The sequence below is a fragment of the Castor canadensis genome, chromosome 13 (genome assembly GCF_047511655.1).
Source record: "Castor canadensis chromosome 13, mCasCan1.hap1v2, whole genome shotgun sequence".
Lineage (NCBI taxonomy): Eukaryota > Metazoa > Chordata > Mammalia > Rodentia > Castoridae > Castor > Castor canadensis.
The window spans coordinates 131,702-147,580 of NC_133398.1; the positions used below are offsets into that span (position 1 = coordinate 131,702).

At 47.5% G+C, this 15,879-nt stretch overlaps 1 protein-coding gene across 13 annotated transcripts in view; it reads right to left on the reverse strand.

The window, feature by feature from the left end:
• Cacna1b (calcium voltage-gated channel subunit alpha1 B) overlaps positions 1–15,879 on the reverse strand; it is a 166,920-nt gene that overhangs the window by 113,678 nt on the left and 37,363 nt on the right. For 8 of the 13 annotated variants that reach the window (XR_012440671.1, XR_012440672.1, XM_074052688.1 and 5 more), the window contains exons 7-11: positions 10,620–10,723; positions 9,271–9,386; positions 8,134–8,190; positions 7,251–7,343; positions 225–434 (exon numbers count right to left, since the gene is read on the reverse strand). Coding sequence is in view for 11 of the 13 variants with exons in the window: in XM_074052688.1 (XP_073908789.1) it covers positions 225–434; positions 7,251–7,343; positions 8,134–8,190; positions 9,271–9,386; positions 10,620–10,723 (580 nt within the window). In the remaining 2 variants the exon portion in view is untranslated. Of the gene's footprint in view, positions 1–224; positions 435–7,250; positions 7,344–8,133; positions 8,191–8,291; positions 8,417–9,270; positions 9,387–10,619; positions 10,724–15,879 lie in introns of those variants that run through there. The other 5 variants (XM_074052690.1, XM_074052689.1, XM_074052686.1 and 2 more) reach the window with 3 other exon arrangements.

Consider the following 15,879-nt stretch of genomic DNA (forward strand, 5'->3'; position numbering starts at 1 on the left):
CCACACACTCCCTCCCACCCCAGGACCTCTCAATTCATGTCACACCACATTGGTGAAGGGCATGGAGCCAGATCAGCTGGGCTACCTGGAACCCAGCTGTCAGGGTAGGAGACCCTCAGGCTCTGGACCCAGGCCAGGCCCCTGATCTGGTCAGGCAGAAGGGAACACAAGCTAGGGCTTCCAGGCTGTCAGAAAGCATGCCGGTGACAGGACTGGGTACGTACACAGTGCGGTGGTGAGCCGCTGCGGCTGGTTGTAGTGCACCATGGCCACACACAATGTATTCAGGGCCACCACACACAGCACCACCCAGTAGAAGCTCTGTGCCTTCACCATGCGCCGGATGAAGAACCGGAACATCTTCTCCTTCCTCCGGAAGTATGACGAGCTCTCTGTCTTCCCGCTCTTGAGGCTGGCCCGGGCAAAGGGGGATCCTGTTGGGCAAGAGACTTACTGAGGTCTCAGGGACCTGTGGGCTCCCAATTCACATGCCCACCAGAGACCTCCCCAGCCCTGCAGGCCACAGGCAGTCCCACAGGTTGGCAGCCCCACCTCATTTCTCAGAGAAGGGAACCTTGGCAACCCTCGGGGGTACTGCAAGCAAACAAGTGGGAGAGCTGGACTGTACCGAACTTGTAGCAGTCACTGTCTCTGGTTCCCAGAATGCATGCTGCCTTCCAGAAGGGCAGCCCTGATGCCACAGGCACTCTGAGCTTTTTCCCAAAGGTATGAGTCTGACTGAGTCAGTCCCTCCCATATCTTACCTCTGCAATGTGGCCTGGTGAGTTCTACAGCATCTGTCCATCTCCCTCCAGACTTGGGGTCAGCAACCACTGACCACCTGTTTCTTAAATTGTTGGAACACAGCTAAGCACACCCATTTACATGTGGTAGTGGTTGCTGTCTGGCCACGGAGCCATAAATACTTGTCATCTGAGAAGTGTGCTGACACCACTCTAACTCCTTGGCCCTTCCCAGGTTTCTGAGCTTAACAGGTTTTCCTTACTGGCCTCCTTTCCATGACTAGCTCCTCAGCTTGTGTTTTGGCTTCAATGTCATCTCCATAGCATGTCATCTCTGGCACTTCATCTAAAATAGGGTCTTTAGGCACTCAACAATGATGGTAACCTTGTCACCACCTGTCACTGTGTTTGCTCATTGACCTATCCTGTACCCAGCAACAAGACCAGACTGTTAGCTCCCAGTCCACATTATCTTTTGCCACTGAGTCCATTGCACAGAGGGTTCGATAAATGCTTGAATTAGGAGCAAATGCTCTTTGTGGGTGTCTGAGGCTCTGGTTGTGCTTATATCATATGGGTCCTCTCTGTGGCTCTGCAGGAGTACATAGCTGCACCTTGTGCCCTGAGCATCCCTTTGTAGAGTACACACACTTGCCCAGCAAAGGGCCTCCAGGGGACTATGTGCACCCCAGCAGGGGTCCCTGTGGTGGAGTCAGGATGTTCCACTTGTCTGTGTGCACACCCAGGCCCTAGGTGCACACTGACAGCACTTGGTCTGGGAAGTGAGAGTAGGCCTCTGAGCCTCTGAGGGATTTGTCTACAAGCTGAGCTATTCATCAGACAGACGGCAGGAGGCGCCCCATGGTCCAGGGCCTAGGATGGTGCAGAGCAGTGTCCATCAGCCAATGATGACTTCCCAAGGTCCTAGAGGCAGATCCTGGGCTCTGAATGCCACCCTGACCCACACCCACCAAAGACACTGTCCTCACAGCCTCCTCCTGCCTCACCAGCCACAGCCTCTGTGTATTCCCTGACACCATGTGGGGCAGCTGGCTCACCCTGGGATATAATCAGCATATATTCTCTATAATTAAAAAACTTATTTCAAGAAAAAAAGGTCTCATATCTTCAAGCTGTGGGAATCAAGAGTTACATCAATCCATGAATGACAATGGAGTTCAGTGTTGGAAGAAGGTGTGACTGCACACACACACATGTGGCTTGTTCCTACTGTAACAACAGGAGCACATCAGTTTCTGGGAGTCTTCCATGGTCCTGGTCAGCACTACTTGTTCAACAGCATGGAGAGATTGTTGCTATCAGGCCCTAAGGATGCACAGGATGACCAAGATCCACCCTGCTGTCACCCTTCCACAGAAGCCAGTGAGGGGAAGAAGACAGCAAGTATCCCTTCAGCCCAGGTGGCCTGTCACAGCATGGGGCATGCTTGAGTGACATGACTCAAGCAACAAGAGACATGCACTACCACCCTTGTTGCCCCAGCTGTGTGACCAGGATCACATCACATATCCTGGAAGCTCCCCACTTGGATACACACAGGTCACTTGCACCTTTCATGGTCAGGTGGGATTCAGTGAGACAATCCAGGGCCTCAAATGACAGCCTACTGAATGCAGCATGGATGGAAAGACAGTGGGAGTTCTGTGCAAGCGCAGTGCCTAGAAAATAGCTGTCCTCAAGCTGTGGGGCAGCAAAGGGGACCCAGCAGTGCTGGGAGAATGGAAGTCCAGGCACAGCTCCCCTTCCTCCTTGCTGAACCCCACACCCTGAACCAAGAGCTGAAGTCTTTGGACCCAAATGCAAGTGAACCCTTGGGCTCTGCTGAACCTTGGGGGAAGTCCTAATACCAAACTCATCAAAACAAAACAAAACCAGGTGCAGTGGCTCACACCTGTAATCCCAGCTACTTGAGAGGCAGCGATCAGGAGGATCCCAGTTCAAGGCCATCCCAGGGAAATGGTTCATGAGACCCTATCTCAAAAATACCCAAAACAAAAGAGTGCTGGTGGAGTGGCTCAAGTGGTAGAGTACCTGCCTAGCAAGCGTGAGGCCCTGTACCAATACCTCCAAACCCTAGTACCACCAAAAAACTGAAAGCAAGAGAGAAAGAAACTTTTTAGAGAAAAAATAAAACTTCCAAAGTCATTCAGCAGAGGAAAAGAAACAAAGTTCATGCTGAAAACCCAAACAGCCTAGAGATGAAACATAAGCAGTGCCTCCAAATAGAAGGGAAATGTAGGGAGAGTGGTTATAAGTGACTTGAGGGAGCAAAGCCAGAGATGGCACCTAAAGTGGCAGGAGTTCCAGAGGGGAAACAAGGAAAGGAGACAAAATAACCAGATGAGTGGGAGGAAACACTCCTTACTGAAAGCATACCTGCACCTGTAGGATCCAGACACCAGGCAGAAAGGAGAGGTCAACAGCATCCAGTGCCTATAACAGAGGGCGACAGCCACAGAGCAACAGGGGAATGTGGGCCACAGCAGCTCAGGTCTCACTCCTGGTGAGGACCAAGGAGAGATGTAAGCACACTCAGGGCTCAGTGTCTGTCCCACGGGCACTGTCTCAGGAAACTCAGAGTGGCAGAGCAGAGCCAAAATAGAGGGGCAGTCCTCTGGTAAGCCACAACTGGAGAACACAACTGGGAAGCAAACCCAGGGGGCAGTCAGCCTCTGGGAGCTGCAACAGTGTGCTGGGCAAGGGTGACCAAAGGACCTAGTCTTGGGGCGGGCATGGGGACAAGTGAGAACCACTTGTAAAGGCCATATCACACGGAGGTACAGACTAAACGGAAAGGGCACGTCAGTGATGGAGATGATGTGTCTTGCTGGTAAAGAAACTAAAATGGTGAAGAACTACATTTCTTATTTTGAGCAAAGGGATGCAAGATATAGAGACAAGAAATTAACAAGGGATGGGTACACAACCAGTAGAGTCAAGCACCAAAGGAAGGGTAAAGAATAGAATAACAGTATGTAACACAGATGATAAAATGAAGTAGTGAGCAAAGGAGAAAACCACGTGTCAAACAAACTTTACCACCAGGCATGGTGGCATGCACCTGTAATTCCAGCACTCAGGAGGCTGAGGCAGGAGGATCACAAGTTTGAGGCCAGCCTAGGCTATATAGCAAGACACTGTCTCAAAAAACAAGAGCCAGCCAGACAAAGAGAGCACTGTGTGATAAAACTCAGATGACTTATGGGGAAGTTGCCACAACTGCAAGCTGCATCATAGCCAAGAGCACAAAAGCCCCGTGAGAGGGAGAGGGATGCTGTAAGAAAGAGCATACAGTGGAAATGCTGACAACACCTCTCAACAGTAATAGATGGGAACAGAAATCAAGCACAAAGAATGGGAACCTGGATCAACAAACCCACTCCACAAACACATCACAATCCATCTGTTTCCATCTCTCAGATATGGGATACACTTCTTATGTCAATGAAACTTTTAAAAATCGGTTATGAACTTACAATTCGAAAACTTAGAAACATTTTCCAACCATTATCTGATAAAAGTAAAATATGATGAGCCAAACATCCTAACTATTTATCAGTTAAGAAAACTCCTTGACCACATCTGATCTAAGACAAAAAATGAAGATTACCCAGAAACCAAGCATCACAGCAAAGCTTTACACAGAGGAAGGCAGTGGGTGGAAATGCCTTTGCTGCAAAATAAAAATAAAAAGGTAAACCAAAATAATGTAGAAAGAAAAACATAACGATGATAACATTGAAAACAAAAAAATAGAAATCTAAAATCTGATTATCTAAAATGATCATTAATATAGATCAACTCCACAGAATCCTAATTAAGAAAAAAGAAAAGCAGACAGAACCAGAAAACAGCAAAACCAAGCTGGCACGGTCTGCATCAGCTCAGAGCTGGGACTGTCTTCCTCAACAGGGCTGCGTCATGCCTCAGCCAGTTCAGAGCACCTGTGTGGCCTCTGCCCAGCCTCCAGCTCACATCCCAAACCTTCCATGTCCTGAGTCCCCACCACCCCACTTCCCTGCAGTCCTGTTCCTTCCACCACTCAGGCCAAAACCTGAAGAGCTGTCTCTGATGTCTCTCTTACTTCCACCCACAGTGGCTGGTCAACAAATTCTGTGGACCAGTCTTCAAAATATACCTGGAGTCCCCTCTGCCACCTCCTGGTCCAAGCCCAGGCTACACCTGTCAGGTTTTTAGTGGTCTCACCTTCTGCCCTTTTCCCAGGTTAGTTTATCTTCAGCACAGCCTCTAGGGGATTTGGAGGGTCCTGCTGCATCGAGAGCCAGACAATGATGCCCACAAGCCCACCCATGGATGCTTGGTGTCCCTGCTGGGACGCAGCCTGCCTTGAGCCTCTGATGTCCTCTCGGGTGACCCCTCACCCCCTGCAGTACTGGGATTTGAACTCAGGGCCTCTAGCAAGCGCTCTACCACTTGAGCCACATGCTTTTTTTGTTTTAGTTGCTTTTCAGGTAAGGTCTTGCGGTTTTTGCCTGGGGCTGGCTTCAGACTGATCCTCCTACCAACAGACTCCCACATAGCCAGGATTAGTAACAGGTACCATCACTCTCTGTAGGCTGACTTTCTCCAGCCATTTGCTCAAAGGCATCAGATGTCCTGAACCATCTGTGGTCATTCTGCATGGACACCCTTAGACCCCTCCCTCCCTACTTCCCTCCTCTGCACACAGCTCCACTGGACCTCGTATGGTTTTTACTTATCATCTTGCTTCTTGCCTGATGCCCTTGGAATGGATGCCCTCCAGATGAAGCTCTTGATCACTCTGTCCAATGCTGGAGCTCCAACACCTCAAACAGCTCCTGGTACAGGGTGGGCACTTACTAAATGTATGCCGAGTGAAGGTGCAGAAATGACTGACTACAGGAAAGAATAAACAAGTGACAAGAGAACACTATGGGCGGTGCTACAGAAACAAGTTTGGACATCAGAGAAAATGGAAGGTTTCTTAGCAAAACAAATTACAAAATTAGTTGACGTTCTTTCTCTAGCTCTGTTTCCTTTCCTTCCTTCAACTATATGGGTTTACAGTTTCATCTCACTTATAAATAACAAATAATTCTAGCGTTCTTTAAATGACCATAAGCCACATAAAAAAAGACTTTCAAACAAATCTTCAATTCATTTTATAAAATCAGACTCTACGTAAATAAAAATTGAAGGAAATTATCTAAATATAACATGATAAATTTTTAAAAATTAGAATGAAATCTATAATATAAATTGATCTCTTTTTACAGAAAAATAAATTAAACAACAACCCAACAGAAAAATGAATAGCCATCTGAATAGTCATCAGAAAACAGACCCTAATGGGAAACAGCAAGGGTTCAGAATTGCTAGAAGTCAGTAATGCAAGAACTAATCCCAGGGAAGTATTACTTCATAGCCATCAACCTGACCTCAAACTGGCAAGAATCAAAAGCAACTGCAGTGTCTCTCTGGGGTGAGGGCCACATGTCTTCCTGCTCTGTTAATGGAACACGATGTTATACAGAGCTCTGGGAAGTGCAAACACCCTTAACCTCAGCAGCCTGTCCCTGGGAATCCAGCCAGAAACAAAAGCACTGGTAAAGAAAGGGGTGGTTTGCAAGCATTTGGAACAATGCTTCTCACAGTGAGAAAAACCAAGCAGAAGTATGCTAAGGTACCATTCAATAGGAATGGTTGAAGCAATCGTGGTGAGCCCAGACTATGGAATGGGTGAAGCCGTTAACAAGAGTGGGCTAGAATTAGACTGATGGGAGAGGCTCAAAACGTATCGATGAGAAGTTTGTAGGAAATTACATTTGTAACAGGAAAAGCTGCCCTAAACTCTACATACATGTGTGTGCATGCATGCAACGCACATACGTGTGCCTGCGTGTGAGATCTGAAACAAGGAAGTGTGTGTTCTAAAGAGTTCATGAGGCCTCCTGGGCCTGGGTCCACAAAACAATGTGGGTGCCTCTGTTAAAGGGTTTCATCCACAAATGCCACAGCACAATGAGAAGCAGATATCACTCCAGTCCACTCAGACTACTGGAGAGCAAGATGGGTTTGCCATGGGACCTCATGACTGCCAAGTTCTGTCCTGCACAGCTGCAGGGAGACAGAGGGCTGCATGCATCCTGTGTGGCTTCAGTGGGGAAATGCCAGGCCTAAAGGGAACTAAAACAGCTCTGCAGGATAAATTAGTCTCTTTTTACTGCCTGAGAAATAGGGCACGGAAAGAGGGCCCAGGTCTAGGACGAGGGAAAACAGATGGCACTGAGGAAAGACAAGCAGAAATCTTCAGTCTCTTCGGAGCCAGGGACACTTGTAGCCGTGGGGGCTCTATGTCCACATGGGCATGATGGAGCCACAGGGTAGCAGCAACCAGCAAAGAGTACTAAAAAGAGGGAGTGGGCCCAGGGCAGAGAGGAAGCTGGGCCTGTGTTCTATATCCAGCCATGAGCCTTGCAGACCAGAGGACCCCTGGACACTCACCAACTGCACAGAGATCTGCAAATCGGTCCTCCCCCTCCTCTGCATGGATCAGGTCATTGCGGCTCTTCTTGGTGGCAGCTCTCTTCAACACTGCTTTAAGCAAAGGGTGATGGGGACTATGTGAGCTGCAGCCTCAAGCGTCGTTCAGCTGAGTGTGGGGTTATCTTCCCCTGGAACCCACCACCTTTTCTGAGCTCCTGTCCTGAAGGCAGAGCTAATGCTGAGGCAGGGCAAGACAATTCCTGGCTCCCCCAGACCCCTCTCTGCCCTTGAGCAGGAGAGATAAGGAATCTTGAGAGTGGATATGCTTTCCCTTCTTTCCAAAACAAGGTCAGTGGGATGGCCTGGCCACCAGAGGGATCTGGAAACATCCATCTGGGGCCAGGCCAGGACAGCAGAGGACCCAGTGCCGTACTGTTCAGAGCCTTGGATATGTCCAGTTCAGATGGATGGCAGCAAGTGTGGCCATGATGTCAGGTCCTGACCTAAGCCCTCCCACTGCAGGGGGTACGAGGGCAACTTGTGTAGGAGACCACAGCAATGTTGGCCCCATCCTCGCTCAGGGACCCCAGGTAGTGCCAGAAGATTTCCCATGGCCTTTGGGAGCAACAGCAAGGAAGTCCCAGGGCAGACAGAGTTCACCTGAAACTTGTAGGCACAAAGCTGCTGGAGGCAGCACTGTCCACGAAGCCTCCTATGGAGATGATGTGTGCTGCTGTAGGAGCCAGGTTCAGACCCTACAGCCTGTGTCTATGTTCCCATGATAGATACACAGGTGTGACACACAAAGCGTCTCCAGAGAAACAGGCAAGTGTGTACTTGTGCCACTGTCCAGACAGCCACCTGAGCTCCTGCTACATGGGTGTTGTGGGGAGTCACCTACCATCCAAAGGGGACTTCTCCTCTGCATTCTTGTCCTCTTCTGCCAGCATGACTTCCTCTGTAAGGAGATAAAGCCTCACGTCAGAGCCTTCCTACCACATCCTCGACTGGGCACATCCTAGGGACACCAGATGAGGGCACACAGGTCTAGAATGCTACCTGCCCACTGCAGAGATGCACAAACAGCTCAGCCTCTTCTATCCAGACGGGGCCCAGTGCAGAAGCCCAGCTACATAAGTCCATCCCATGTCCTGACATGGCTCTCACCAAGAGCAGCGATTCCTCTGAGTGAGTTTACCACAAAGAAAGCATTTGTGAGACCCCAAGAGGCATGAGCAGAGCCCAAATGGAGAGGAGCAGTGCACATGGAGGAGAGAGAACAGCTCACGTGGAGAGAGGAGCCCACATGATGGATGGGGAAGAGCACCAGCCCACGGCTTATGGAGGGCAAAGTTCAGGCCTAAAGAGCCCTGTGTCAGGGTACAGAAGAGATTCAGGGAAAGGACAGGGCACTAGGCCCCAATGTGGAAAGAGCAGCTTTAGGCTGAGCCATGCCAAAATCCTCCATTAAGTTCATTGTAGCAGGGTGTTGCCTGCTCATGCCTGTAATTCTAGCTATATCAGGAGGATTGCAGTTCGAAGGCAGCCCAGGCAAATAGTTTGTGAGACTCTATCTTGAAAAAAAACCCATCACAAAAAAGGGCTGGTGGAGTGACTCAAGATATAGGCCCTGAGTTCAAACCCCAGTACTGCAAAAAAAAGAAGCCCATTGTAGCTGGCTATGGTGGCAGACACCTATAATCCCACCTCTCAGGAGACAGAAACAGGAGTTCTCAAGTTCATGGCCAGCCTGGGCTACAAAGCAAGTGTAACCTGGGTTACAGAGTGAGACACTATCTCAAAACAAAAAAACAACAAAACAAAAAACAAAAAGTAGCAGCCCACTGTGCTCAGAGTCATATGGCTCTGAGATGGAGAGAGGAAGGCTGCCTCATTACAAAGCCCACGTCCATCTTGGCTTTCCTCAGCTAAGCTCCACTCATGGCCAGGGGAGCCTAGTTGACAGAGGGTGTAGTTGGGGACAAAGAATGACAGAGAGCAGGCCAGAGCTCAGCAGCCTGCTCCCACAGATGCTCACCAGCTTTGAAAATCCACTCCAGGTACCCATTCAGCTCCCGCTCAATCTGCTGCTGCCGGCGGAGCTTCAGGAACGCTCGGCGGTTCTCCACCCGCTCTCGTTCCTTGGCAAACTCCCTGGACCACATAGGCCAAAAGAGCAAGCAGAACCAGTGAGTGCAGACACCCAGAGGCACAGAGAGGAAGGGCCAGAGCAGAAGGGCAGGAGGTGCACCCCTACACTCTCTGGCTCCAGCTCTGTGCAGCACCCCCATACTGAGCTGAGGCCAGCTGTGTTCCGCCTAGAAGATGTTTACAGCATTCCTAGTCTTCTTAGCATCTCAGCTGAAATCCTCCCTCCTTAGGTCCCTTCTCTGAGCCCCAGGCCTCCCCAGCTGCCCCACCAGACTAGGAGTTCTAACTCAACGCTACACCATGGACTTGGCTGTTCTTTGTGAACAGCCCCTATGGAGGCGATAGGCTAGTCAAAATCATCTCTCCAGGAGAGAACAAGGGCTCAAACCATTCCAGCACCAGAGCATGGAGGCCTTGACCCAGCCGCTATTCTCGCTGTGACTCTTCCTTACCCAGCTAGCATAGCAGCTGCCTCTTGGGGCCACTAGGCTCTATCCCCAGCCTACCTCAGGAACCCTAGGCCTGAGCAGGAGTCTTCAGGATGGGCAGTATGGGGACATAGAGGGGATCTGATGCTCTAGTGGGGGCACAGAAGCAGGCCAGGACTGACACCCTCTACTTCCTTTGAAGCATAGCTTCCTCAGCCCTGTGTAAGAGTGGGAACCCCAAATACCAGCCCCAATTCAGGATGGGAGGATGCTGTGTGCTCACAGGCCAGATCTGTCATGCCAGGCTGCCACATCTCATTACAGTGAGGAATAAAGAAGCTCCCTCCACGGGGGGACTCCCAGCCCTGAGCCCTCTCCTGCCTTCTCCTGGAGATGCTCAGCACAAAGAGATGATGTGAGAGGGGGCACAATCCAGGGTCTGGGCAGGGATGGAAAGTGGAAACAAGGGCTACATTTATTCTCCACTATGGTGAGATGGAGCAGCAGCAGTCCCTCCATAGCAGAGGCGAAGGCCGAGAGGGAGACAGAGAAAGGAGGCCAGGGTGGTCAAGGACAGGTCAGGATGGTGGCACAAAGGAAAGGCTACCAGAGCCCAGGACTCTGGGAATAACCAGTTTCATTGCTGCTGCCCCTTGGCTTCAGAATGCAGGGGCAACCACACAATCCCCATGGGGCCTGAGAATGCAGATGGTACCTCCATGGGGCTTAAGAATCCAGGTGGTACCCCCACAAGCCCCATGAGATCTGAGAACACAGGGGGCACTCCACACACACCTATGGGTCTTACCCTGAGAGCACACCCAGCACCAGGTTGAGCATAAAAAAGGAGCCAATGATGATGAGAGGAATGAAGTAGAGCCAGTTCCAGGTGTTGCCAGCCGCATCATTTGTCTGGAAGCAAGGAGAAGGAGATGAGGAAATACAGACACATAGCATGCCACAGAAGGGCGCCTGGCCCCCTAGAAAGCTTCTTCAGAAGCAAACACCTTGCAGGGTCCAGGCAGAAAGTTCAGGAGGGTCAGAGGGCCAAAGAGTCAGACCTGCCCTTACCCAGAAGAGCTATCCCTGGGCTGAGGCTCCAAGAGGACTAGGTGTGCTTTACAACCCAGGCACTGCCCAGGAATGCCAAAAAGCCGAGGAGCAGACTGCTCAGGACACATGGTCCTGATAGGGTAATTCCCAGTAGGAGACTCACAGCCTTCCTGAGCATTTTCAAAGACATTTCCTCCCAAATGAAGGCCCACAGGCTCCAAGGCCCATATCTAACCATGTGTCTGCAGCAGAGGCCACAACTCAAGAGGCCACATGTGCCCGCACACTCATTCCCTACAAGTCCCCAGTGGATAATTCCCAGTGCAGCACCCAGGCATGACAGCAAAGAAAAGCCATCTCTCCAAGATCTTTTGCTTCTTACAGCACAGTCCACAAAAGAGTTAGCTCCCATGAACTCAATTTAATTCCACAGCAGTTATATCGTTTATGGGTCTCAGTAGACTTGGCCAAGAGAGGTGGAGAATCTTTTTCCACGTGAGTTTAGTGCTAAAGGTGGACCAGAAGGAAAATGGATGCTGAGGTGGCACCATCTGAACCTTCGCACCTTCCTTCAGAGATAGATAGTCTACAAATCGTGGGTCAGGGCTCCAACAAGACAGATGCAAGAAGACAGGTTGAGCACTGCCCACAAGCTGGGAATGCTGTAGGACACCTGCCCTCAGGTGTCCCTCAGCCCTGGCAGGATTTGCAGACTCTAACCCTGGAGAGCACTAGGCTCCCTAGATAGATTGCAGCTTGTGACTTTCTGAGCCCTGAACACTGACTCTGACTGGTCACCAAGACTCCTGTAACCCAACCCAGAAATGACATCCAGAATCCCAACTCTATCTGTAGCTCATGTTTCCATACTACACCTCTGTCCAGACCGACATGCACCTCACCTGCGGGCTGGCACACACCAAAGCTACCAACCACCCGGCAAGCACACCCTCAAAATCTCCTTCCTGGAGAAGAAGAGAGCCAGCACTGCGGCAGCTTTGCCCTCTTGCCCACTTGAGCACTGGCCCTACAACTTCCCCTTGTGGATCATTCTCTCCAGTAACCAGGTCACTCTAATTACTCTTATCTTAAAAACAAAGCAAAACAAATCAGGACTTCCAGTTCTTGGGAAGATTTAATAGACACATACTCTTCCTCACTCTCCCACTAAGTACAATTAATACTCTGAACATTATATTTAAAACAAGCACAGGAAGACCGCAAAAGATGGAGAACATAAGGCAAAACAACTGGGACCTCAGGACCTAAGGTAAATTTCCTGGGTTTTCTTTTTGCCTTGTATATCCCAGGCTTGGAGCAGAAGCCTGCACCTTGGAAATGCAATAGACATAGATAAAAATGGAAACGAAGAAAAGCCAGCTCTTTGTAGCCAGGCGGCCAGAACAGGGAGACAGCTTAGCAAGATAGGAGACTTTTAGACTGAAACTTTAATGCAGTTGAACTGCTTCAGCCCAGATATCAAAAAAACCCTGCTGGCAAAGCTCCCTGGGGAGCCCAGACTTCCACCCTCTCAGACCAACCACAGCCTCAAAGAAGGGTACTATCAGAGAAGGCCAAGAAGTGAGGAGGCCTCACGGGAAATAAACAATACATTGAACAGAATGAAAATGAGAAGACAGTTTATCATATTTGTAGGACACAGCCAAAGCAGTACCAAGAAGAACCTTGTGTATTTAAATGCATTCATCATGAAGGGAAATATTAATAATTAAGCTTCCACCGCAAGCAGCCAAAAGAATGAAAAGCAACATAAACCCAAATTAAGCAGTAGGAAGTAAATAATAAAAACAAAAGCAGCAATCAACAAAACTACAAAGGGAAAAACAATACAGAACACCAATAAAAAATAAGAGAACTGGTTATTTGAAAAAAGTCAGTAAAACAGACAAACTTCTAAGAATACTAAGAATAAAGAAGAATGAAGACACAAATGACCACAATCAGCAATTAAGCAGACCCATTAACATCAAAATGACAACAAGAACACCATGAACAACTTTACATACATCTATTTGACAACATGGATGAGATGGACCCCATTTCAACAGAAAAAAGGTGGGCATGGCAAAGCACACCAGTCATTCCAGCACAGAACTGCAGTCCAGGCTAGCCTGGGTAAAAATCAAGACCTCATCTTCAAAATAACCAGAGTAAAAAGGGCTGGAGGCATAGCTCAAGCAGTAGAGCACCTTCCTAGAAAGCATGAAACCCTGAGTTCAAACCACCAAAAAAATTGCACGTATGTATATAAACATACATATATGTTGATATATATGTATGTATATGTATATACACATGCTAGTAAAATTTTTGAAAAATGAAAAATTGTAACTTATCGTGTTAACTAAAGAAGAAAAATCACATTTGTATCAAAGCAGAAAGAGTCTGACAAAATTCAGCACCCATTCATTACAAAAACTCTCAGAAAAGTAAGAGGGGAACTGCCTCAACTTGATGAAGAGCACCTACCATCCTCACCCCACCACCAAATCCAATGCTACAGATAACAGGAGTCTCTCACTTAATGGTGACAGACTGAATATTTTTTCCTGAGATTGGAAGCATGCAAGTATGTCTGCTCCCACCATTATTACTCAACATAGTGCTGAATATTGTAGCCAGCACAATAAAGCAAGAAAAGGAAATAAAAGCCTACAGATCAAGACCTATAGACGAATAAAACAGAGAGTCTTTGAAATAAGCCCTTGACTATATGGTCAAATGATTTTTGACAATGGTAATAATCCATTTGGTGGAGAAAGGGCAGACTTTTCAACAAATGGTGCTGGGAAAACTAGATATCTACAAGCTGGACCCTTATCTAACACTATATATAAAAAACAACTCAAAGTGAATCAAAGAGCTAAATGTAAGACCTTAAAAAATTAGACTCTTAGAAAAAATATGACAAAAGCTTCATGATCTTGAATTTGATAAGTTGGACTTCATGAAAATTTCAAAAGAGAGCAAAGATGGAGCATAAAAAATGGGGGGGGGGATTTACAAATCCTATGTTTGATAAAGGATCAACATTTAGAATTATACAGAGAACTCATAACAAAACATAATCTAACTTAATCTAATAAAACATACAGAGGACTGTGTGCTGAAAACTACAAACTCCTAATGCAAGAAATCAAAGACAATCTAAGTAAATGGAAAGTCGTGCCCCATTTGATGATTGGAAAACACAACATAATAAAGCTGTTAATTCTCTCAAATTGAATAAAATGAGAAGAATTCTGTATCTAATTTCAACATTTACATACAACTATAGATATTCAGGCACTGTGGTACTGGCAGAGATAGGGACAGACATGTATCAGTGGAACTAAAACAAACCTACACAAATGTGCCCAAGTGACTTCTAGAAAAGGCACAAAGCAATTCAATGGAAAAAACACAACCTTTTCAACAGACGGTGCTGGGGCTACTAAATGCGCATAGGGAAAAGAGGAGGGAGAGAGGTAAGAGGTAAGGAAGGAGGAAGAAGGGTCTCAATTAAACCTTTCAACTTATACAAAAATCAACTCAAAATGGAACACAGACTTACGTACATGTAAAATGTAAAATGATTATAAAGTTCTAGGGGAAAAAATACACACACACAAAAGAAAATTTTCAGTCCCAGCTACATGGGAGGCAGAAATGGGAGGATAACAGTTTAAGATCATCCTGGCAAAAAAACTGAGCAAGACCCTGTCTCAAAAACAAGCTGATCGTTAGTGGTGCACATCTGTAATCCCAGCCATGCAGGAAGTGGACATAGGAGGATAGCGGTCCAAAATAGGCTCTGAACAAAGTGCAAGATCCTATCCGAAAAACAAACTAAACACAAGAAGGGCTAAGGGGAGTGGCTCAAGTAGTACAGAACTTGCCTAGCAAGCCCAAGGCCCTGAGTTCAAACCCTAGTTATTACCAAAAAAAAAAAAAAAAAAAAAAAAAGTGAGTTTACTTTCAGGAGTAGGATTAGGCAAAGTTCTTAGACTTGGTACCAAAAGCCCAACCCACAAAAGGAAAAAGTGATAAACTGGACTTCATTAAAACTAAAGAACCAGTGGAAGGGATTAATTCAATTATGATACAGTTGATACACTGTAAGAACCTTTGTAAATGCCACAATGTATACAGCACAACAATAAAGGGAAAAAAGTGCAAGGAGAAAGAAAATTTTAAAAACCTAAAAATGTTCTGTTCTGTGAAAGACCAACAGGACAGCACAAAAAGACAAGGTACAGGCAAGGAGAAAATACCTGCTAACTATGTATCTGACCTGGAACCTAAAATACACAAAGAACCCTAAAAACTCTGCAGTCAAGAGTTCTCCAAACAGGACAGGGCAAAAGACATGAAGAGTCATTCCACTGAAGAAGAAACTGCAAACAAGCACGAAAAGACACTCAGTATGACTGGCCATGAGGAAACGCAGATTGGAACCGGTGATGTCACTTCCCACCTGTCAGGATGGCAAGAGCAAAAACACGTGAGCATGGCCAGACACTGGCCAGGACGCAGCAAGACTGGATCATCTCACGCTGACAGCAGGGAGGAAAGCATGTGGCTCTCTGGGAAAGTGTTAAGTTTCTTAACTAAAAGTACAATTGTTGTGCAAACATAAAAGGTGAGCTCTCGGGCATTTATCACAGAGAAGTGAAAAACTGTGTTTGAACAAAAATCTGTGCACACATGTGTACAGCAATGATATGCAAAATAACCCAAAACTGGAAATGACTCAGATGTTGTGCCACAGGTGAATGGTTAAACACACTGTGGTAGCTCCACACCATGGAATACTGGAACCACTAGCACACAGAAATCCAGACTGATCAGAGAATCGAGCTGGAGTGAAATGACTGATGCCAAAACGTTATGCCTGGGTTTCCCCACATAATATTCTTGAAATGGCAAAATATCAGGCATAGTAAATGGATTCGTGATTGTCAAGATCAAAGACGAGGGAGGGCAGGAGAGAAGCGGGCAGGCCATAAAGGATC